General features: G+C 32.8%; 1 protein-coding gene across 5 annotated transcripts in view; it reads left to right on the top strand.

Moving 5' to 3' along the window:
* The window catches only part of CD2AP (CD2 associated protein), a 105,861-nt gene extending 82,069 nt beyond the window's left edge, over window positions 1-23,792 (top strand). For 2 of the 5 annotated variants that reach the window (XM_089918638.1, XM_089918640.1), the window contains 9 exons: window positions 150-221; window positions 4,838-5,003; window positions 5,588-5,730; window positions 12,310-12,422; window positions 13,156-13,257; window positions 14,356-14,525; window positions 14,742-14,796; window positions 17,091-17,154; window positions 21,062-23,792. In XM_089918638.1, coding sequence (XP_089774764.1) covers window positions 150-221; window positions 4,838-5,003; window positions 5,588-5,730; window positions 12,310-12,422; window positions 13,156-13,257; window positions 14,356-14,525; window positions 14,742-14,796; window positions 17,091-17,147 — 878 coding nt within the window. In that variant the 3' untranslated portion in view covers window positions 17,148-17,154; window positions 21,062-23,792. The remainder of the gene's footprint in view (window positions 1-149; window positions 222-4,837; window positions 5,004-5,587; window positions 5,731-12,309; window positions 12,423-13,155; window positions 13,258-14,355; window positions 14,526-14,741; window positions 14,797-17,090; window positions 17,155-21,061) is intronic. The other 3 variants (XM_089918639.1, XM_089918641.1, XM_089918642.1) reach the window with 3 other exon arrangements.
* Window positions 23,793-24,037: the final 245 nt, after the last annotated feature.

Below are 24,037 nucleotides of genomic sequence, written 5' to 3'. Positions count from 1 at the left end.
GAAATAAGAAAAGTGTCAGGCATTGCCTATTAATGGGCACTGGGGGAGAGAGCCACTGTCAGTTCAGGGTCAGAGGGTCTGAATATTATTGGCATAGATTAAGTTATTTCTTTAAAAATAAACATAAGTTTATCTCTCTCTTGTTCCAGAGTCAACAGAGCTTTTTCAAACCATGGCTAGGGCCACCTTGAGGAGCCTTAAGCCTTCTTACAGGAGAAACGGTGTGTGCCGCCAGTGTGTGCGTTCATTACTTTTCTCTCTCTTTTGATCTCAGTTTCACAGAGTATGTCCTTTGAAAAGCCCTGCCATATTGAGGAGGATTAAAAAAGAGCTAGTGGAAAACATGAAACGAATCACCTATTGCCCTTGATTCTTAGGTGACGCCCCGTTATTTCATGGGATACTTTCCCAAGTCATAAGAATGGAGTTTAAATCCTCACTGTCTACTCGCTGTCCAAGCCACCGCATGGGTTTTCTCAAATCTGCTTAGCAGTGTCATTCTCACTGTTTCCGCAGAGGTGCCTCGAGTGCTTGCCATGCACGTTGCCCCTCAGGAGAGTAATGATAGCAACAGTTTGGAGCACAAGTTTTTCTCCTGCTTTTGGGGAAGACTTTCTTGGACGTACCTTTCAGTAGCCTGCTTCATTCTTACCAATGTATGTAAAAGTTATTCAAATTCATTACTCAGCAAGGGAATATAATTTTCAACCAAAGTAAGATTCTCACCAAAATGGGTGAAATTTTTAAAAAGACTAACAATACGAAATGTTGGTGAGGATACAGATTCTCAGAACTCTTATACACTGTAGGTGGGAATGTAAACTGTTTTATCTACTCTTGAGAACTAAAGTTGAATAAATCTATATACCCTGTTACCCAGCACTTTTACTCCTAATTACATACTCACAAGAAATGTGTGTTCCATATGTACACCAAAAGACTCAAATAAGAAAGTTTATCATAGTATTATTTACACTGACTGTCAGTTGGAAACAACACAAACGTCCATCAGTAGTTAAATGGATAAAAAAATTGAAGTATATTCATATGCCAGGATACTATATATATAGCGTAGCAACAAATGAATGAGATAGAGTTTCACACAGCAGCATATTATGATTTCAGTGGTGTAAAATTAAAATATTCAAAAGTGATCTATAGTGTTAGAAGATACCTTTGGATGGGAGCGTTGAGGTAGTGACTGGGAAGAGGCATGAGGGGAAGGAACTTAATGTGGCTAAGGTTCAGTTCTTGGCCGGAGTGGTGGTTACTCAGTTGTGTTCCTGTGATGATAACTTCTTGAACTTTGTACTTAGGCTTTTGAAAATACATTATATTACAGTTTAAGTCACTTCAGTGAGATAAATATGGGTAGATTTTTTTTGTCCTGAATTTTTCTAAAATATTAGGAAAATAGATTCAGTTAAGAACATACTTGCTACTTTTTGCATAGTACTGTGTTTTTCTCTAATGTATCTCCAAACGACCAGTGATAAAGAATGGAATATTTGACTTTTTAGTCAGAATTTAAGGACTTGTAATCATTCATGCTTTAGTACCAGTATTATTACTTATTTTTAAATTCTTATTCATGCAGCAGGGAACTAACCCTAATCTGAATTAATGAATGGATTAACCTAGTATGTATAGTGTTAGTAATGTATTGCTATATTTTGTAGTAAATAAGATAGGGCATATTTGTTATTTTGCTGTATTTTGTTAACTGTCATATATTTTTGTTGTTTTAATAAAAAATTTCTTTATATGCTTATAGTTTTCTGTATGTTAAGTTATCATAACATCTGTATCTTACATATGTCTTCTTTTGGGCATTTGGATAGCTAACATAAGAATGTTTTCCTTAAATCCAAATTTCCTTTTGTTTTTTTGGCCAGTCTCTAGCTAAACTTAAATTCTATGCACAGTTGGATATCCACATGTAAAAGAAAAAAGTTGAACCCCTGCCTCATACCATATACAAAATTTTACTAAAAATTGATCATTCACCTAAATATAAGAGGTATAAAACTAAAACTTTTAGGAAAAAATATAGGGGTAATTCTTCATGGTCTTGGGTTTGGCCAGTGGTTTCTTAGCTATGACACCAAAAGCACAGAAACAAAAGAAAGATAGTTAAATTGGATTTTATTAAAAATTAAAAGCTTTTGTACAGCAAAGGATATTATCAAGGAAGTAAAAAGACAAACTACAGAATGGGAGAAAATATTTACAAGCCCTATATCCAATATCTGAAGTATGAAAAGGGTCCAGTATCTGGAATATATAAAGAACTATTATAGCTCACCAACAGAAAGATAAACAATCCAATCAAAAAATGTGCAAAGAACTGAAATAGAATTTTTCTAAATGACTACCAAGCATATGGCAGGATGTTCATCATCAGTCATTAGAAATGCAAACCAGGACCACATTGAGCTGCCACTTCACACCCACCAGGATGTCTGTAATAACAATAAAAACTGAAAACAACAAGTATTGGCAAGGATGTGGAGAAATTGGACCCCTTGGGCCCTGGTAGAGGAGGGAATGGGGAGTAGCTGATTAATGGGAACAGAATTTTCTTTCGGGGTGATGAAAGGGTTTTGGAACTAGATAGAGGTGGTGGTTGCATAACATTGTGAATGTACTAAATGGCACTGAGTTGTTCACTTTAAAATGGTTAATTTTACGTTAGGTAAATGTAACCTCAATAAAAATAAATAAATCTGGTACTCAAACACACTGCCATCATATATTAGTTATATAATAAATCAACATATAGTAGTAGTTGGTTTAGTTATGGATATACCTGGAATGGTGAATCTTATTTTTGTCACCTTTGATTTCCAGCAGTATTGAATGTGTTCTTTTGTTTTAGACTAACCTATAGGAATTGAACTGATTTCAAGCTGTTATTTATTTATTTATTTGGCTGCGACTCACAGTATGCCGGATCTTGATTCCCAGACCAGGGATCGAACCCTTGCCCTCTGCAGTGGAAAACAGAGTCCTAACCATTGGCCCACCAGGGAATTCCACAAGCTGTTATTTACATATCTGTTAAAGAAGTATATTCATTTAATCAGTGAACTTCTATTTATCATTTAACATTTTCCCTGATTTATCTAAAATATCTTTCTTTTAATATTTTCTAGAAATAAGTTTGGTTAACTGTTATAATTCTGATAATGATGGCTCTATCGGCTTATAGTTAGAATTGGGGAGTTGGCTTTCACTTCTGGTGGTGTGATTACGTGATGTGCTTGTACAGTTTGAAGCCATACAGAGATGGATTTTTGTACCAAATGATGATGAGGGTTTAAAAGACTAAGCTATATTTTCAAACGATCCAAGGAAGCTGTACATAAATGATAAAACTGAAACAACAGCATTTTGTATTTTCATTGTTGTTAGATAAAATCAGATATTTTTAACAAGGGGCTTACCCCTGGCCTTCAGTGTTTTTTTGTTTTGTTTTGTTTTAAATTTGGCCTTTTATCAGTTTTGACTGCTGTTTGGTTTTTGCCAAGTACTTTCTTTTTTTAAAATTTATTTTATTTATTCATTTGGCTGCTGTTGGGTCTTGGTTGCTGCGCGCGGGCTTTCTCTAGTTGCAGCAAGCAGGGGCTGCTCTTTGTTGCGATGCTCAGGCTTCTCATTGTGGTGGCTTCTCTTGTTGTGGAGCACGGGCTCTAGACACGTGGGCTTCATTAGTTGCACGCAGGCTCAGTTAGTTGTGCCTCACGGGCTCTAGAGCACAGACTCAGTAGTTGTGGCACATGGGCTTAGTTGCTTCTTGGCATGTGAGATCTTCCCAGACCAGAGCTCGAACCCGTGTCCCCTGCATTGGCAGGTGGATTCTTAACCACTGTGCCACCAGGGAAGCCCCTGGCCTTCAGTGTTTGTTCAAGATTCATAATTACTGGTTTCTGATTGATAAGAAATCTCATGAAATTATTTGTGGTCCTGTGATAGACATTCTTTTCAAAGACCTAGTAAATCTTGAAAAGCACTCAGTATTGCTCTTGGGAGCTTTCTTATTTTTGCATATATGCCTTATAATATATTTTTGCTGACTGCTGTATCATGAATATCTCATATGTGTGCACACGTGTCAAATTTAACACCCATTCTTAGTACCTGAAAGATCAGGAACTAAGTATGTCATTATGTATAGAACTATGCCTTTTTGGTGATAAAATTGTTTTTATTAACATGGCATGACATTGTCCTTAATGTTTTTTTCCCAGCATATTTTCTTATCTATTTCATAGAATTATTAAATGAAATGGTACTAATAAAATTCCTAATACAATGATAAGAGTTATAAATATAAGCCTGTAATTTTTTCATCTGTGACTAATCAATCTAGCCTCAGTTTCTCTTAAAAAATATTTTTGTCATCATGATTATTTTTAAATAAGTACATTAAATGGCACTAGAGTTCCTACTCATTTTTAGTTCTCTATACTTCAGTTTCAGAAAGTGATCTAGATATAAGTCTAGATAATATTGTTCTCTGCTTAGAGTAAAATCATACATGATTATATTTGAGTAGAATACCAGCCCTAAAAGCAAAGGGTGGTGGAAAGACAGTAAGAAGCAGGCATTATTTGTTGATCAGAAGCTTATTAGTGGTCCTCCTTCCCACCAAAGTAGAGTTTTTTTTTAAAGGATAGTTAAGATTATTAAATTATAATTTTAAAACAGTGCACATATACACGAATAGTGTCTCTTTCTGTTTCACACCTTTCCAGCCTGACATTAGCTTTAAGAAATAGGAAAACCTAAACAGTTCTGATTGTTAGTAACCTAGTAAATATTTTTAAATAATCAGATGAAAAGTCAGTGCTGGAACAGAAGCCTTCTAAACCAGCTGCTCCACAAGTCCCACCCAAGAAGCCTACTCCACCCGCCAAAGCCAATAATTTACTGCGATCTCCTGGAACAGTGTACCCAAAGCGACCTGAAAAACCGGTTCCTCCACCACCTCCTGTAGCCAAGTAAGTTTTATCTAATTTGAAGTTAGTTTATTGATTTACCTGCCTTTGACATAATTGGCCCTACTGCCTTTCTAAATGTCAAAGTAATTTTTAAAGTATTTGCTTTTCATATTTTTTGTAGAGACTGTAATCTGTGTTAAACGTTAATCTTATATTCATGCTAGGTGAATATACTCATGTTAAGCTGTTTTACATTTCTTATTTTATTATGATTGGTCTTAGGGTAGAGGTTTATGTTTATGGAAATAATTTTATAGACAAGAAAGAAAATCAGTATTATGGTATAACATCTTTAGTGTCATTATTATTATTTTTTAAAATTATTTATTTATTTGGCTGTGCCAGGTCTTAGTTGCGGCATGTGGGATCTTTTAGTGGCGGCATGCAGGCTCTTAGTTGCAGCATGTGGGATCTAGCTCCCTGACCAGGGATCGAACCCGGGCCCCCTGCATTGGGAGTGTGGAGTCTTAACCACTGGACCACCAGGGAAGTCCCTCTTTAGTGTCATTAAATCACAGTGTTAAAAGATGGTCATGCTTTACATACAAATGATTTTTGCATGTGTTTGATTTTTCTCATTTTAGGATTAATGGAGACGTTTCTACCATTTTATCAAAATTTGAAACTGAGCCAGTATCAAAACCAAAGCTAGATTCTGAACAGTTACCACTTAGACCAAAATCAGTAGACCTAGATACATTTACAGTTAGAAGCTCTAAAGAAACAGGTAAGTTAACATGTGGAAAGGTGGTGCATAAAAAGAAGTTGCAAATGTAGTTTTCAGAAACTATTTAAAATAAGAAAGTTGTGTATGTAATTTGTGTGTGGATAGACACAGTGGAAATTTATTAAAATTTTTAAAAATCTCTGAAGTTGAAATAGAAAAATGAAACTGAAAGAATATAAATGGGCAAGGTATTTATGGTTCACATAAACTTTCTCACTGGTCAGAGAACTGAGATGGATATTAAAAGATCAGTCATTTATCATTCTGTCCCTTTATAATGGAATGACCATACCATCTAACTTAAGCAGATGTGAGTGACACAGACTTTCAGTGCCAACACTAGATTATATTTAAGAAGACTATTTTTATTTTCCCACTTAAATCTCAAGATACTTTTGTTTCCAATTCTGGAAAATAGGCTTTCTTATGACTCTCTCTCTCTGTATATATCTGTCTATCTCAGCAGGCTTTACTTCTTTAGCTAAATGTTATTCCTTAAGTTTTAGGACTGATTTTTCAGCCCATTAATCATCTTTGTCTCCTGGTTTTTTATACTTCTCAGTTGTAAAATGGAATACTTGAAACAGAAAAGTCTCTTTTTTTTTGCTTCAGAGAAGCCTTGATACAAGGTCTCACTGTTAAAGGCATTGCACCATCATTACTTTGTGGTAATGCTTATTTTATAGCACTTTGCATTCGTTTTTAGTTTTTTAACATTTTAAAAGCATTTTCTCATATATATTCTTATTTTAACACTGACTCTAAGAGGTAGATGCCATTTTCCCCTATTTTGCATCTAAACAAAGTAAGCTAAAGACACAGCAAGTGTTCAAGATCATGTAAACCAGAAGAGAACTCTTTAAATCCCCTTTATATAAAGTTCTCTGTGATTTTCTTTAAAAAAAAATTAATGTCAACGTACTTTTTAGCTTCAAGTTAACAGTTCTTTACATTTAAACTTGAAGACCAGTTACACTAAGATTTTTTTTTTTGTCACTCTATTGTAAAATGTGCTACGTATTACCTTTCAAATTTTTTAGGTGATTTTTTCTTCGTTCTCTTTAGTTTGTCAGTACAAAAGCTCTAACCTAAGCATAGTCTCCTTCAGTTTTTTAATTGGAATGTCTTATAGATCTTTCATCATGTATTTGGAGCCTACCTGATCTGGATGAAGCCATAGTCATCAATAATTTCTGGAAATTGAGATGTTGATTGTACTTTAGAGACAGTCACTCAAATATATTCAGTATGTTTTTGGTGAAAATTGTTCTAATTTACTGTTAGTTAAATAAAAAACAAAAAAAAACTTCGTGTTTTTTTAAAATATCCTTTAATTTTTTTTAAATTGAGGTTGCTGCTAAAAAATGTAATTCTATTAGTTCTTACTGTTTTCTGTTTGATTTAAAATGTAGCTAGAAATGTGTTTTCAAAAGTAATAGAGAAAAAAAATTTAAGCACACACTTTTAACTCTGGATATCAAAAATCCATAGGTATTATCTTTTGAATTTCCACAATTTTCTGCAGTCTTTATTTATCAGAAGTCTTAAATTTTGATGAGTCTCTTTGGGAGCTGAAAGGGTAATATTTAGAGCTTATTATTTTTTTTCTGTATTTTTTGTTACTTTGTATCATTCTTCAACATTTGCTTTATTTAGTTTTCTCAAAGTCGTGGAAATTACCAAAATAATTTAAGTCAGTTAAAACAAATTTTCACTTTTTTTTCCAAACTTCATCTATATAGGATTACCAGCAAGCTTTATTTCCTTTGGTACATTTCTAAATACCATGTAACAATGTCAGGCTATTGGTGGTTGAAAAGTTCTTTTTCCTTTGTATTTTAGTCCCATTTCTTGTCTTACATCCATAGCTATTATTTATTCTTCATTAAAAATGTGAGGCTTTGTGGAACAGAGTTTGAAAATTTCTAACTTCTAGTTTGCTTTTCTGTTTAAATAAATAAGGAAGTAATTTAGAGGTGCCGAGACACATACACGGTCAAAAAACTAACAGCTGACTTCCAAGTTTCAGTCTTTATATCTTCCACTATCACACTGCCTTTGGTGTACTGCACTTACACCCTATAAAGTTCAGAAAATATAAATTTTGGAAATTGAGTTCATATTAAGTAGCAAATATTTACTGAGCAGCTGTGTATTTGCAGTAGTGTTTTGGGCACAAATAGTTCGCTAAGATAAAAGGCATAGCTGCTGATAGCAAGTAGCTTATGTCTCCAGCCTCAACTCAGACTATTCCTTATTTCCTTTTTTTAAAATTAGAATATCATGTCCTTAGTACTTGTAGTATAAAAGTGTTTTACCTCTTCTTTGAGTTGTTGGCACCTTATAAAAAAAACTGTGTTCTGTATTAGATACAGCCTCAAATTTGGCATTAGATTGAGGCATGTTTTAATTTACATATATGGCCCAGTTTGAAGTTTTAAATTTTTTAAATAACATATGGAACTAGCCCTTTAACGTAAGTTTCAGAAAGTTTAAAACATACATGAAAATCTCCTTAGAGTTTAATTATTTTGTAAAAGAGTAATTTGAGGCGAAATGATATAGTAGAATTTGCTGTTAAAAAAATGTGAGTTTTAAATTATTAGCTAATTGGTCATTGGCATGTTTTGCTTATTTTCTCACTTAACAATTGAATGACCCATCATATCTATGATACCTATTAGAAAACCTAACATGGAAGTTGTTATAAAATGTAATTTCCCTTCTTCCCCTCCTCTACTGTTAATCACTTCTTAACTCTGTTTTTGCTCTTATCTATTAAGGATGTAAATTCCTTTCGTTACTCTCTGATATGATTGTATACAAACCCATATATAAACATATATATTCATGTGTATAAATACAGTCTTTGTTCATAAGAAAAACATTCCTAGAATACTCAATTTGTTTCATTTTTTTAAGATTTTTCATAAATATTCTCATATATGATACAAGATAGTACTACAAATTGCAGAGCTATCAGACCATGTTTTTAATTTTTTTCTCTTTTTCCAACACTTCATCAAAAATTGGTTTAGGGTAGTCTCATTGCTACTACAGGTTAATTGTAAAGTTCACATAGTCTAGGTATTTCTAAAATAGTAAATTTTCCAGGAAGTAAAATTGGTTTACAATTAGTTTTAAACTACAGGACAGAAAACTTAGTGGAAACATAGCTATTTCATTAAGAAAGCACAGTTGATGAAGTATTCTTAGAGTGTAGTATCTTATCCTTTTTCATTATCTTTTGTGATAAATTCTTCTTGGATTAAAGGAAATTTTTAGAGATACATTATTTGATCTGAAAACCTTCATTGTTAAATAGGGCAACATTCTTTCTCTTCACTTCTATTTAATAATTGATCTATTTTGTTTGAATTAATTTCCCAATATTTATTCATTTATTTCTTCCAGAAAGAATTTATGGTGAGATTTTTTGAATACAATGTTTACCTGTTGAGTGGTAGACACTATAAAAAGCGAGCCTGTATCTAAACTAGTATTAAAACAAAACAAAATACCATACCCCAAAAGGTAGAATTTACCTGGGAAATAAGAGCAGTAATTAAAATTTTTATTTTCTAATAATAATTTCCTTGATAATATCATTATAGAGAGTATCACTTAAGGCACTACTGTATTTTTATAGTGGGATATTTAAAAATAATATTTGGCATATTTTTTTTCCTATCATACCATACCAGAATTAAAATTGCCTCTTTTATTGTAACTACTACCATGTGCTGAGGACCAAAACTTTGACTAAAAGTTGGTTTAATTTCAGTTATAACTATATCAATGACTTGTTAATATGTTGATTTATTACTCTGACCTCTAATTTTAGTACTAAAACATTCTTTTAGAAGTTGTCTTGGTGTTCAGTGAGTAATTTAAAAAAGACTTCTTTCTAGTTTAATGTATATTGAAACTAATACTAATCATAATTTTTCCTTTTGGAAGACAAAAGAATAAATCTAAAATCTAATACACATCTTAATGTAAGTTTAGATAAACTGCAATATCTGCTAAACATTAAAATGGTTCTATTCATTCTACAACTGTTCCTTTTTCCTGCTTTGTAAAATAATTTTTTTGGTTTAGTCTTTTTTCTAGACATTCCTATCCTTGACTTTTCTTTCCAGATTTTGTTTCCTAGCCTGTTTGCCATGTTTCCCTTCTTACGTGTCAGGAAATTATCCTACCTTTCTCCATTTTGGTAAGATGACAATTTATAAAAGAAATAAAAATAATATAGTCAATATGAATAGGTGGTGCACATTGATTTTTCTTTGTAATTTTACTAAAGTGTACGTGTTTGTCTGTCTATTCTAACCCTTTTGGTTTTCCATTTTAAAATAAAATGAAATTCATATTGGAAATTTTTTCCTGATAGTTTAAAATATTCTTTTGATACAAGGTTATTTTAGTTGACAACCATGAAAGTCAGGTTTTTTCTCCCAAAGTTTTATATTTATTTTGATATTTTAAAATTCCATGTCTTAGGCAATGTGTAGACATGTAAATGGCTGGCAGAGTGACAATGTGATGGCAAGAGTTAAGTGACTGTCATGCCTTTTATGCCGTGTGTAAAATATAAATCCACTGATACCACTCGTAGGTAAATTTAAAAGCATTCAAGTATATCATGAGTCAGAAATGTGCACTATTTCATTTTACTAACCTAATGACTTAAGTGGAGGACCTGAGAGAGTTTTAGAATAGCAAAATTACTTGTCTTGGTGTTGTGGCCCAAAACTGGACATACAGAAGACATTTTTACATGAGCATGGTGTATAATTTTGTAAATCTTCTTTTTATTTACCCTTTTAATTTATCTTCATCTCTTCCTTTGTTTTTGTTTGTTTCTTTTTCTTTTTAAAAGTTGCTTAAATATGCATTTGAAAATAATCTCCACAGGCCAAAATGGACTGTACTTTTCAAGGTTTTTTTTGTAGGTTGTCAATACATATTTATCGATGTAAAAAACAATTTTTAACCCTTCAAACTATAGCATATTTTTAACATCTTTTAAAATATTGTTTTCTTTGTTTATGAAATTAACAAATGAGATATTTAAATATATGTTTAAGCTCAAGGTCTTTCACATTATATAATGCATTCTCCATTAAAGCCACTGTGTTTCTTATTGTGGTTTGTTGTATATTATAATTATTTATAGACAATTATTGAACAACTCAACACAAAAATTAATCCAAGCCCATTAGATTGCCTGTTGTGGTATATTAGCCTAGTGACTAGATCCAAGATAGAACATACAAAGTAATCCCAGAATGTGAAGATGGAAAAGAATTAACAGAGGTCAACAAATACTTACAGTTGTTACAAAATGTATATTGCCAGTTAGTGGTAACCTCTTCCTGTTTTACCTTTGTGTCCTCCATCCCTTTAAAAAAAATTCTCTAAATAAATTACTTTGAATATGAAATTTGATGAGTAAGCTTTAAGGGCAGTAATGATAAGTATCTTTAGATTTCTTTTAAGAAAGAACAATTCTCTGAGTTTGGACATCTAAATATTTGACAGAAAGCATTATAAACTTCCAAGCAATGGCAACGTGAAGAATGATTCCATACCTGGAAGACAAGGCAAAAGATACCTGCTGCCATAACGAGTGACGGCATATTGACTGTGATTAATAATCTTAGTTTGGAACCTGGGCCAAAGGAAGTGCCAGGAATTAACCTTAGGGTTCTTATTACCACTTATAGATATCTGTGCTTCAAAATTAAAGACCAACTCCTTCAGCAAGGTTTTCTGGACCATCTAGAAAAAGGGAAGGTATTATATACTATTGTTTCAGAGATAGAAATTACCTAGATTTGTCCTTAAACTCAAGTTATTGGATCAAAGGTCAACCAGCCTTTGATGGTGGGGAAGCAAATGGATGATTTATGTAGCATTTTCCCTTGGTATCTGATTTGCCTTAGATTTATAACTATCGTCTGATTCCTACACATGATAATGTCTAAGCAGAAGTACAGTGAACTATAAACAGGTCGAGTCCCAGCTACAGTATACTATGCACATACATATATGAAGACACATTAAATTACACTTTCACTTTACATTAAGAAACGCAATTGGAAAGCAGCAGGGTCCCAGATAAAATTGAGTTTAAAAATTTTTAATATTAGGATATTACTTGAACTTTAAAACACATTTCATAAGTTAGTTTTTTGATATGTTGTAATTAATTCTGAGTTGAAGAAGTAGATCATTTTTTTTTATAAGCAAGAACTTAAGATGACTGCTTTTTCATACTACTACAACTTGTGGTACAGATTTATATCTTTCAGTAAGAACTTTTGTTGAGGTCTAAGTCTCTGTTAAAAACATGAACTTTATATTGTTAATATATAAAATGTATCAGGTAAAGAGGATGTTAGTTTTTGAGGGTGAGTGTTGTTTTCCAAATGCATATGAAAAGCACAGGTCAACTTGTGAGTCTTGGTGGTGTTCTTTTTAATTTTATAGTTTGTTAAAAATCAGAGATGTTCTTTTTTGCCCTTTAAAATGTGCAGTTATCTCTTAATAGATATGTTTACTTTTATTCTCCAGATCTTGTAAATTTTGATGACATAGCTTCATCAGAAAACTTGCTACATCTTACTGCAAATAGACCGAAGATGCCTGGAAGAAGGTTGCCTGGCCGCTTCAATGGTGGACATTCTGTGAGTTACATTTATTATTATAAAACACAGAGAATTTAGTAAATCCAGAGTCCTTCTGAAGATAAGAATGAGGGAGGATTTATAGCTCCACTGAAGTTTAAAAATCAGGAAGATAACTATACTCAAGTGGCCAAGGGTTGTATTTAAGAGATATGGGGAAGAGACCTGTTCATTTCTACAGGATGTGGAATGGAAGGTTACAGAATCAGAAGCAGAGTTGTCCTAAGACCATAACCACAGAGCACAGTGTCGAGAGGGGACAGGGGACCTGTGCAATATACTTGTCCAAAAGCAGTAATTAGAATTGAGTTGTACATATTCACTTCAAGAAAGAATGAGAACATTTTTTTCCCCCTGAAATAGTCAGTGTTTTTTGTAGTACTAATCCTGGTCTCTAAACGTGTAACTTCTTTTTATGCTCTCAGTATGTTGCCTGGGATACGGGTAGTACTTTAGTGTTAATACATTAGCTCTTAAGTACTATTGTGCTTTTAAATTACCTAAGTAGGGAAAATTTTTGTTGCTAATAGGCAAGCTGTTTTTCCGCCCTCAAGATATGCAAGTGTGTTATTCAGCGTGAAATTATGTAAAATCCTGTTAACAATAATGGAATATCTGGAACAGTATCTGCTGAAAACAGTGATAAAAGTTACTTACATTATTATCCAGATGCTTACTGCCTTTTCTTTCTTTGGTGTTTTCTGTTTCTTGATTTAAAAAAAAAATCATTCAGCCAACTCAAAGCCCAGAAAAAATCCTGAAGTTACCAAAAGAAGATGATAGTGCCAACCTAAAGCCATCTGAATTTAAGAAGGATTCATGCTACTCTCCAAAGGTAAGGTGCATTTTGGTCTAAGATTTGTATAATTTGTAGGGTTCTTTGTGAACATGAAAATTGTGGAATTTAACATGTCCTTCAGGAAGAATTATTTCTTCTGCCAGGAAATAAAATAATTCCTACTAAAACTAAATAAAATAAAATAATTACTGTTAAACTTAAGTTACATTATTCTCTGTAGATCTTTTTTAGGAGAGTCACATTATTTTAAATGAGTAATACAAATGTTACATGTTTCATATTTTTTAAGGCATAGATCTATATACATTTGTTTCATTTCCTGTTAAACATGCACTCCTTAGGCAGAAGCCATCACTCTTTTACTCCTTATGTAACTTGGTGCTTGGCACCATAATAAGCACTGAATACACACTGGAATGAATGGTAGAATACATGGATTCTTCCGTCTATTACGTGGTGTTAAGAGTCTTTGCTAAGCCCTTGCCATTTTAATTTAAGATAGTATTACCACAACTGACACACATCTTATATTTGAGAAGATCATGCCTGTTCCTCAAATTCATTTCAAGGCATTTGACTGCTATTCATTTTATCAGATACACTTAATCTGAATTCTCTCAGCTGTTAGCAGTCTATTGAAATTTTACTTGCTGTTACCTAAGTGAAATGGTAAAAGAATGTCAGGCCATGGATCCATTTTAATGCCTCTTCTATGGACTTACTAAATCCTTCATAATTGCTTTTAATTGGAGCTCTCTGGATACTCTAAATAATAACTATTTAATATGAAGGATCAAAGCAGTACCTTAATAATGCTTTTATATTCTTGCTTCTAGATGTTCCACTAGGTAAACCATAAGATAAATCTAATGGATCTTCTTTTCTCTCTCTTTTTTTTTTTAAATAAAGCCCTTGACATTTCTCACAAAAACCCTTAGTAATTACAAGTTTATTCTTTGGTCGTTTAGTGGTTTTTCCAGTTATGAACGTCAAACTGCTTTTTGGATTTTCAAGTTTTTTATTTATCTTGGAAGTATTACTTCAGTTATTTATCTCCTTGCAGTAAAAATCTTTTGAATTTATAATGTAATATTAAATGTAAATACAAATTTTCTGTTTATTATATGTTTTCAGCCGTCTGTTTACCTTTCAACACCTTCAAGTGCTTCTAAACCAAATACAGCTGCTTTTCTAACTCCATTAGAAATCAAAGCTAAGCTAGAAACAGAAAATTCTTTGGATGAGCTTAAAGCTCAGTTTGTTGAATTGCTGTGTGTTGTGGAAGCACTAAAAAAGGATCATGGGTAAGTAGCCCTTATTTTCTTCTTTGAGCACTACTTAACACATGCGTAAAGAATTCTTTCAAATTATATCAAGTAAAGAAGTAATCTGCCAAGTTTCTAGTATGAGCAAGTTTGTTTTCAAAGAAATTTTTATTGATAGTGTCTCTCTAGGCAAAAAAGCTTGAATTAGAAAACATAATAATTAGAAACTCTATTAATTCTAGTTATTCTAATTAGGAATTGGAAAGCTTGGATAAGAAAACCCAGCCCAATTATGAAAAAGGCAAACCAGGTAAATCAGAAAGTAGTAGCTCGATTATAGAATTGGTTCTAGTAGCTTGATTATAGAAAAATGGCTAATAGGCACATGAAAAGATGTTCAACATCATTAGTCATTAGCACATGCAAATCAAAACCACAGTGAAATACTACTTCGCACCCACTAGGATGGCTATAATAAAAAATATGAACAATACAAGTATTGGCAAGGACGTGAGAAATTGGAACCCTCATGCTTTGCTGGTGGGCATGTAAAATGGTACAGCTACTCTGGAAAACAGTCTGGCAGTTACTCCAAAAGTTAAATCTCATGTTCTCATATGACCCAGCAATTCCTCGCCAAGGTATAGTACTGCCCAAGAGAATTGAAAACAAGTGTTCAAACAAAAACTTGTACACAGATGTTTATAGTATTATTCATAATAGCCAAAAAGCTCAAACAACCCAACTGTCCATCAACTGATGAATAGATAAACAAGATGTGGTACATCCATACAATGGAATGTTATTCAGCCGTAAAAAGAAATGAAATACTAATACATGTTATATCATAGATGAACCTTAAACACATAATTTGAGGCTAGAAATGTCAAACATGGGTTAATTAGTCTTAAAAGTATTAGGAAAAGCCATTTTATTTTGGATCTGTGGTGTATCTATATATACATTTGGTTTTCTTCTCAGAGGACTTTGATCACTGTTTCTGCTGGGGTTGAGTTGGATATTTATAAAACAAATGGGTTGGGATAGGTGATTTGTAAGGCCTTTCTCTTAACTCTGAAAGTTTTTGATAATGGTATATGGTGGGGCGTGCCTAAGTAAAAGTTAGGGACTTTTTAGAGCTAAAATAAATTTAAAAGATCACCTGCTATAGTCCCCTCCCTTTTAAATGAAGAAATAAAGGTTTAGAGAGGTAAAGCTAATTATGTAAGATCACACAGCTCTTAAGTGGTAGAGCTAGAACTCAAACTTGAATCTTCTATTGATTTAGAGATCTTTTCTTATAAACATTATTATGTGAATTTTAAAATGTGTTAACATTTTAAACATACTTCTGCAAAAGCCCAGTAGGTAAAATAGATCAAAGATCAGCTAATCTAACTAAACTGAGGGTGAGGGTTCAGGTGCTCCTCCCCTACTCCAGCTTCTTCTCTGGCCTCTAAGAGTATCTCATGGAATATGGAATCTGGTATAATACTCATCGCCAGAGACCGTGTTACCACTGATTTTGAATTCACTGTTTCTCCTCCAATTCTTTGTTGACATTGGATTATTTATTTAAAAAAATATTGAGATTAACAACATGATGTATTTGTAGTTTGCAGAGCACTTCTACAAACATCTCTTAGAAACATAAAGTTATCTTGAATGCCTACTTAAAAAACATATATTGTGCACATTTATATCATATAGAGAGAGGAAATTTGATACATGATATTTCTTGAATTCTTCAGTTTACCTTGGTTTAGGTTTGGCAAATTTATCCACAGTTTCTGCAGTAAGCACATTATAAACTATACGTTCATTTATCTAGTAAATATTTATTGAGCATCTCTCAGGTACCAGTTAGAGAACAATCTGATTTGTTAATTTTGACATTTTGCATTTTTGATACCAAGTGTGCTATAATGAAAGAATAAATCCACATACAAATTGCCCATAGGTGCTCTTAAATAAGCTGTAGAATGAATAAAAATATTGACTTACATATATTATTTATCAGATATTTTAGAATTCTTTCCAAAGAGTATTTTAAAAGTCTTGAGTTCCTCTTGGAAAATGAAATGGAGGGGAAAATGACTATATAAAAATATACAAGGGAACCTAGAAAAATGAGAACATGAGTTACAGAAGAGGGATTGTTGGCTGCAGTTTTTTGTTTATTGGTTTGGATTTTAATGTAATAGTTAATTTAAAAAAAAAACAGAGAAAGATATGTAAAGTCCAGGTTATTGTATTAAAAATTATAATTTGCCTTGCATTGTGACATATTTTCACATTCATTTTCCCAAATTATTTGGGCTGTGTGTCCTGCCTTGGAAATGGATGATAACTGAATATGGAAGATTACCTGTATTCACTTAAGAATTTCTTTATCTCAGGTTTGCCATGATTTTGCTGTGTTTTTTAACTGTTGTATTGAATCATTTCAACTAGAGAATTTGAATTTTTTCTCAGTCAATATGGCTGTTTCCTTTCAAAGTTTTCCCTATGTTCTGGGATATCAGGCAACAGATCCTATTAACCTTAGTCAAATATGTATTGTTTAATCAAAAGACTTAACAATAATAAATACTTTGTTTTTAGGAAAGAACTGGAAAAACTACGAAAAGATTTGGAAGAAGAGAAGGCAATGAGAAGTAATCTAGAGGTAATTCATTTCTTCCAGCATCGAGATTGTAGTCAGCATAAACTAGACATGTTTTTTCCAACCCAACTGGGTGATTGGTTCCGCCACAAATTATGCTATCCTGCTTTAGTTGGACACTCCCTACAGCTTGGTCGCCATTTAATTAATCTCTTGTTGACTCCCTGCCACATTCCATTCATTCATTCGGCAAATGTTTTTTGAGCACTCACTCTCATAGACACGGGGCACAAGGTATACACTCATGAATAAAGCAAACATGGTTCTTGCCTCTTAAAAGTGTCTAGTTTTAGATCTTTTGCACTCAACACTCCTTCTTTCTTGAGCTATAGTTCTCTTTTCTTCACAGTTCAACTTTTTTTTTCTTTTTTTTTGCCTGGGGGCAGGGGTGGTGATGGTACTGGGATGGCTATAGATTTGCTGGCTTTAATTTCTCACTGAGTTGAGTTTACTTTGTAGCTAATGTCATCGTCTTGACTCTCTGCTGTTGACTGACAGTTTCAGAGTGAGGAAACTAGGGTTTAGAGTGATTAAGTCAGCAGTGGAGCTAACATTTTTAATAGAAGCAGCCAGACTCCAGAACCTTTGCTCTTAGGGATTAAGTTACACCATTTGAACGAGGAAGTCACTTAACCTCGTTTAGCTTTAGTTGTTGAGATAATATGTGTGAAGGTATTTGGCAGATTATCAAAACTCCATTTTTATTCTTATACCTGACACATAACCTTTATTGGCACTCTCCTTTCTTTCCCTGAAAATACTCAATTTTCCCCTTTATTCAAAAAATAAAAAGCCCCCTTTTAGGTCTAGCTGCCCTCTTGATCTGTATTCTCTTTTCATTTGCAGTTCATTTTTTGCAAAAAAGAAAACAAACAAAAAACAAGAAAAGCATACATTTACAGTCACTAATTCTTCACTTTTAGTTCAGTCCTTAACCCCTTGCATTTTGGGTTTACTGATGGCAACTCCTATGTCTCTTTGGTTTCTACAGCACTTCACGTTTTTACCATCACCACCTTTTCAAAGTATGTCTTGGTTTATGTGACCCTGCATTCTTCTGTCTGACTTCTCCATCTCTCCTCACCTAAGTGAGGTGTTCCTTCAGTGTTGTGCTTAGGCCTCTTCTCTGTGCACCCACTCTTTGCTCACCTGTGTCCAGGAGTATCATAATTAGCTCTGGTGCATTTGCCATTGAAATCTAGTTCTTCTTCTCCCAGCTTCTGTCCTGAGTTTCCAGCTATTAGACTCCCTGGATGTTCCACTGTGAACTTAGACTTAGCATGTCCCCTGTCACACGTAGCACCTTTTCAGATTCTGATTTTCTGTCTGTGTTGAAAGTTTGTTGCGCTTCTAGTCATGCAGATGTGGGACTTCTGTCTCTTCTAATTCCACTAACTTTTAGGCCTACTGGCTGTACTCCCTAACCTTTTTCTCTTTATTCTCACTGTTTCTGTCCTTTTCTCATGCTCTTATCTTCTGTTTAGCTTGTTTGTTTCTCTCATTCTTATCTTGTCTTCCCTTGCTCAGTACTTTCGAAAACTTTCTATTACTTGCTGAATGAAGTTCAAACTTCTTGACTTGGCAAATGAGGTCTCTTATGTCCTGGTCCTAGTTTATCTTTCTTTCCTCACTTGCTAATCCTCAATTGTCCCTTACAGTTAATTTGTCTGAATTTTTACTCTTACTGTATTTTCATGGATTTTCCTTTTGTCTCACTTATCGTGCCCAAGTTCTGTAGATTCTCAAGGCCCTGCTCAATCACATTCACTGAGTTGGCCACCAGTCTTCTGATTAAAAGCAGTTTTTCTTATTTCAAATTCATGTTGTTTAGTTTTGTAAGAGATGAATAAGTAATAATTTTCTCTCATATCACTATTCACATTATGTACTTATTTTGCCCATCTTCTATACTGTTGGAGGTGGGATCTTTTTCTGTTTCATCTTTGCCCATAGCTCCTAGCACAGTGCTATATACATATTAGATTGCTAACAAATTTTTGTCAAACTAATAAATGTTAGAAGATAGATATTAAAAATATATTTTCTAAATATATGTTAAATTCCCAGTGTGCAACATGGTAGAAATTGAAAAATTAAAAACAAATGTTTCTTGACTTTCATTCCTTATATTTTATACATAACACATATTCATATATGAAAATAAAGTAATAAGGTTAGCAAGAGGAACTAATACAATACTAAATTTGTATATATGACTTAATTTGTCATAAAAATCATGGAAAGAGTCAAATGAATTATTTGTTTCTTTTTTGAAGAATTTCATTTGATTATATTTTCCCAGCAAAACCAGCTGTTACTTAGCCTCTCACTGACCTGTATTATAAATTTTTTTTTTGGTGGGAAAAGTTCGATACTTAATACACTTAATAAGGCATTAGAGTCTTAGGATCATATGTTTAAAAGAGAATTATATTTCCCCCCAAATTAAAAGTAATACTTTGAACTGCTATAACATTAACATTATATAGTATTATATTATACTGAGGAGTGGTACAGAGGACTAATGATGAACAATGAACATAAACATGCTAGAAGAGAAACTCCAGCAATGCAAGCATATGCCAAATTTATGTGGCCAGCAGCAGTCTGTGAGGAGTATTACTGACTGCGTGCAGGGTTATTCTCCACCCTGACCCTCACCCCGCCCGCACTCCCTCTTCTACCAATTTTTTTTTTCTTTCTGTTTTCTGTGCATCCTCGCGCACTAAAATTCATGCAGTGGTTAATGTATTTGGAATAGAGATGATAATAGCGCATCACGCTGAAGATTGAAGGTATTTTGTCTCAATCCAATGCTACTAACATGTTTGGCTAATAATCATATTAGTCAAAGAATAATATTAGGAAAGATCCTGGAATTAGCAAACCATTCTTGAATGGTTAGGATCCCTTAGGAGATTGTGAGCTTATTGAAATTATACTTTTTGACTGTAGCAAAATGCTCATCATTTAGTAGTGATCTATTTGTCAGAAGTTAGCCATAACATGTATTATTTGTATGCATTGTTGGGGAGAGGGATGATGCTATCAGGAGAAGGTAAGGCTTAAATGTTTCTACATGTAATTCAAGGTCAGAGATGATCAAAATACCATATAATTGGGAAGAGAGTACAAAAACTGTGGCCTTTAAAGCCTTAGACCTTACCAGTACAAGTTCGACATGGAACCACTGGCATGGTGTTTAATCTCTTTGATCCTCAACTTAGTTATTTGTAATATGTCTAAGTTAAATAACTCTGTAGTTATTGTGAAAATTTAATGAATTTTTCTAATTTTCTTCTAACGTTTCTTAAATTGTGAACTTCTGTTAAGTGAAGAATGTCTTCTACCTAACAGTGGAACTATTTTTAACACATTGACTGCATTTTATATATATTCCTGGGCTTTAAAGGCAATTTAATCTAGAACATACTGTTTACAGTTGAGAAAGTTGAGACCAAGTGAGGTTAAGTGGCTTACTGATATCACATAAGCAGTAAGTGAAAAACACAGAACTAAACTGGTCCTTTTAAAAAAAACAACAACATTCTGTATTGCCCCCTTTGTTTAATTATAGGTACAGGTATGTTTCTTAGTTTGGTTTCAAGGATACTCTTGTTTTTTGTAGGGCTGATTTTCTTACAGATCTTTCAAATGCTCACGTTATTTAACATTGTTCTGGGTGAAACAACTGTAGCTGCTTTTTTGTTGTTGTCACCTGTCATTTAGGAACTTGCATTGTGACATTTTCATCTGTTGAACTTTTAAAATATTTATTACACCATTGGAAATTGGATTTTAGAATGGAAATCAAAATCTGGAGGCTTAAAATTATGATCAGATCTTCATGACATAGGATAAAATAAATAAACTTTTCTAAAGTAAAGATATTTTATCTGTTGCCATTTAGGTGGAAATAGAGAAGCTGAAAAAAGCAATCATGTCTTCCTGAAGTGACGTGCACCCAGTGTTCTCAGTGTTCCAGGGATTCAGAAGCAACACTATGAACTTCAACTGACTTGTTACTTAAAAATAACAAATGCTGATGCCGTGATAAAGAAATATGCGTATATGAACTATTATATCTATAGAAAAATGTAGGGGGAGGGTGAATTTTTTTTTATATATTTTGTTTTGCCAATATGAAAAAAAGAGGCCTTATTTCTTATGTGCTGGGATTGCAAACTCTTTTGTTTAGTTTGCTTGAAAATACTACTGAATCTGTATAAAAAGGAAAGAAAATTCACAATAGTTTTTTTTATTGAAACTTGTAGTATTATTTTTAAAGAGATCTATACTATAAATATGGTGATATCTTTACGAATAATCTGTAAAATATACCATTTGAGAGGGACAGTTTAGCTTTATAGTAACTATAGTCACTACTTTTCCCATAAAACATAAGGGATATCAACTTTGTATATATATATTTTTTATGTTTAGCTTCTTACCCAGGATTACACTGATGTGCCTGTTTGTTTGCAGTTTGTGATACTCTGGGTGATGAAATAGGAGTTTCCTAGCTACAAACCAGATTACTCACCCATGCATATAGTAATAACTGTAATGAACTAATCAAAATAATTTCTTCAACTTTTGGAATATTTTTTTATTGCTTGCACTATAGGATTCATAAAGGAATTTAGTTAAAATGTATTGGATTGTTAAATATATTGGGGAAAATATGAGCTATATTTTAAATTCATTAGGTCTAAGGAACTAAAAATGTCAGTTTAACCCTTAACTTGTTGTGCCTAGAAACTACAGCACATATAATATGCAAACACCAGCCTTATTGCCGTACTTTTCTGTTTATTTTACAGGCTCAAATATTACTCATTTCATAATCTTGTGATTTAATTCTTCATGCCCCTCCATTTGATTTTTAATAATGATAATGTTAGAAAAACAAAACTCCAGAACTTTCAGAACTTCAGTATGCAGTTTCATACTTTGACAAGTTATCATTATGTAAATACTCAGGTTTTACATTGTGTAAATTACCTACTAGACTAAACTAACTGGTGGAGATATTTGGGGCTGTCATTTAGGTAACCAGCTTTATAAAGAGTGTTTAGTAGGTCACAAAACGTAACATCACAGCTTATTTAAAACCAAATAGTTGGCCATATTCAAAATGCATTTTCACAAAGTGGGTGAATAGCAGTTTCGTCACGGTCACTTATGAACAATTGAACTTTTAAAAATGTTATCTACAGATAATATGTCTCAAAATATGTGGGTTTATATTGAAAGTAGAAAATTTGATCTTTTTTTGAAAAAAAATTAGATTTTAAGCTTTATTATAGCAAATGACTTTCAGATTTTGAGTACCATCTATCATGCTTCCGTTTTGTGTTCTTTAAACCCCCAAACCAATATTTTTCCTTTAAATTTTAGTTTTAAAATACTGAAATCTTGTGTTAATGAAATTTTGTCATATTGTTTCAAATAAAAGTGAAATAGAAAATAATAGAAACTCCAATACATAATTACTTAATGGTAAATTCACAACTTAAATTAGTGCTTTTGGGGAAACCTGTGCATTAAGTATGTACATTCTAACTTCTTAAAGTCCTTGGGCTCTTCTGATGAGGAATAAACAATAAAATTGTTTATTCCTGTTCTAGTGTTTTTAAATGACTTGTCAAATGAATGATTTCTTTCTACTTAAATAAATTAGGTCTTATTTTAACATGAAAGTCTTCAGGTAGAAATAAAAACAATGTACCCTGGAAATCACCCTCCGGCTTTATGACTGGAAGATCTGATTAAGTGCTCCCTCCTCACCCTAATAACGGGGTAGGGGAGTTACCAGCAGATTTCAGGCTGTTCTTAAAGTTTTTGTTGGTCATTTTCTCACCAGTGCATAAAATCAAGATGGTCATGAGTACTGAGAGACACTTAAAGTGTTTGCTTGTATACTCCTCAATCAGAATTGAAAAGTAATTCAAGTACTGTGTCTCTATTTTCTTGCCCTTGACCAAATAGTAAAGAAAAGAAAACCAAAATCAAAGGGAAAAATGATTACTTTAGCAATTTACCAGTATTTGCTCTTGATATAGGAATTTTATTAATTCCTGTTTATAAAGTTCATATCATAAAATGCTATGTAATTATATAGCTTTTACTTGGGGGTAAATCTTTTTTTTTTTTTTTAGTGAATGAGTATAAATTACAGAGTAGAGGTGAACAGCATGGCATCTGTCATTGCCAAATTGGTAGTGAATGTTTGCTATTCTTTGAAAAACATAATATTACTAATTTTCCTAATTATATTTCAATATTAGGAGTATTGTGTGTGTGTGCGTGCGACCACCAAGCTTTGGTCATACTATAAAGCTGTTACCTCTTTACAAAATCTAAGTCTGAAGATAGGAAGAGAGAATGGGCCTGGTGTAACAGAGGATTCTCTTTTTATGCTTCTTACTGTGATCACAGAAAAAAATAAACCCAAGTGCTCTCTAGATGTGTTGGTAAACATTTTATGCTTGCATTTAAACTTGAAATGTATGAAAAGAATGAGACAATCAGTTCAAATCAGAAATGAGAAGTGTTAAAATTTAATGGCCTTGTTTTGCTGTAGCAATAAAATGACCAAGTGCAATGACTTGATTTAATAAAATCATCTTTTAAAAGTTGCTGCTATGAATATTTTTAGCCATAAAATTTTATCCTTGTTGTAGCCTGACTTGCCTTCAGTAACTGTTCTGTAATGCAGTTGGTGTTGTGGTATTCTAACATTCCAAAAAAATAATAATATATATTTATGGAGAAACTCAAAACAGTATACTTCACTGACTTGTTTACAGGTGCTGTAAAGCATGCTTCTCCCTCAAAAAGAAAATAAAGAATAGTATTGCCAGTTGTGTCAGTTTATTGGTTA

The sequence above is a fragment of the Delphinapterus leucas genome, chromosome 10 (assembly GCF_059928025.1).
Source record: "Delphinapterus leucas isolate spDelLeu-1000000601 "Yukka" chromosome 10, BTC_Dleu_Yukka2, whole genome shotgun sequence".
Lineage (NCBI taxonomy): Eukaryota > Metazoa > Chordata > Mammalia > Artiodactyla > Monodontidae > Delphinapterus > Delphinapterus leucas.
The sequence above is the reverse complement of the archived record's forward strand: the minus strand, read 5'-3'. Positions and strand labels throughout refer to the sequence as shown.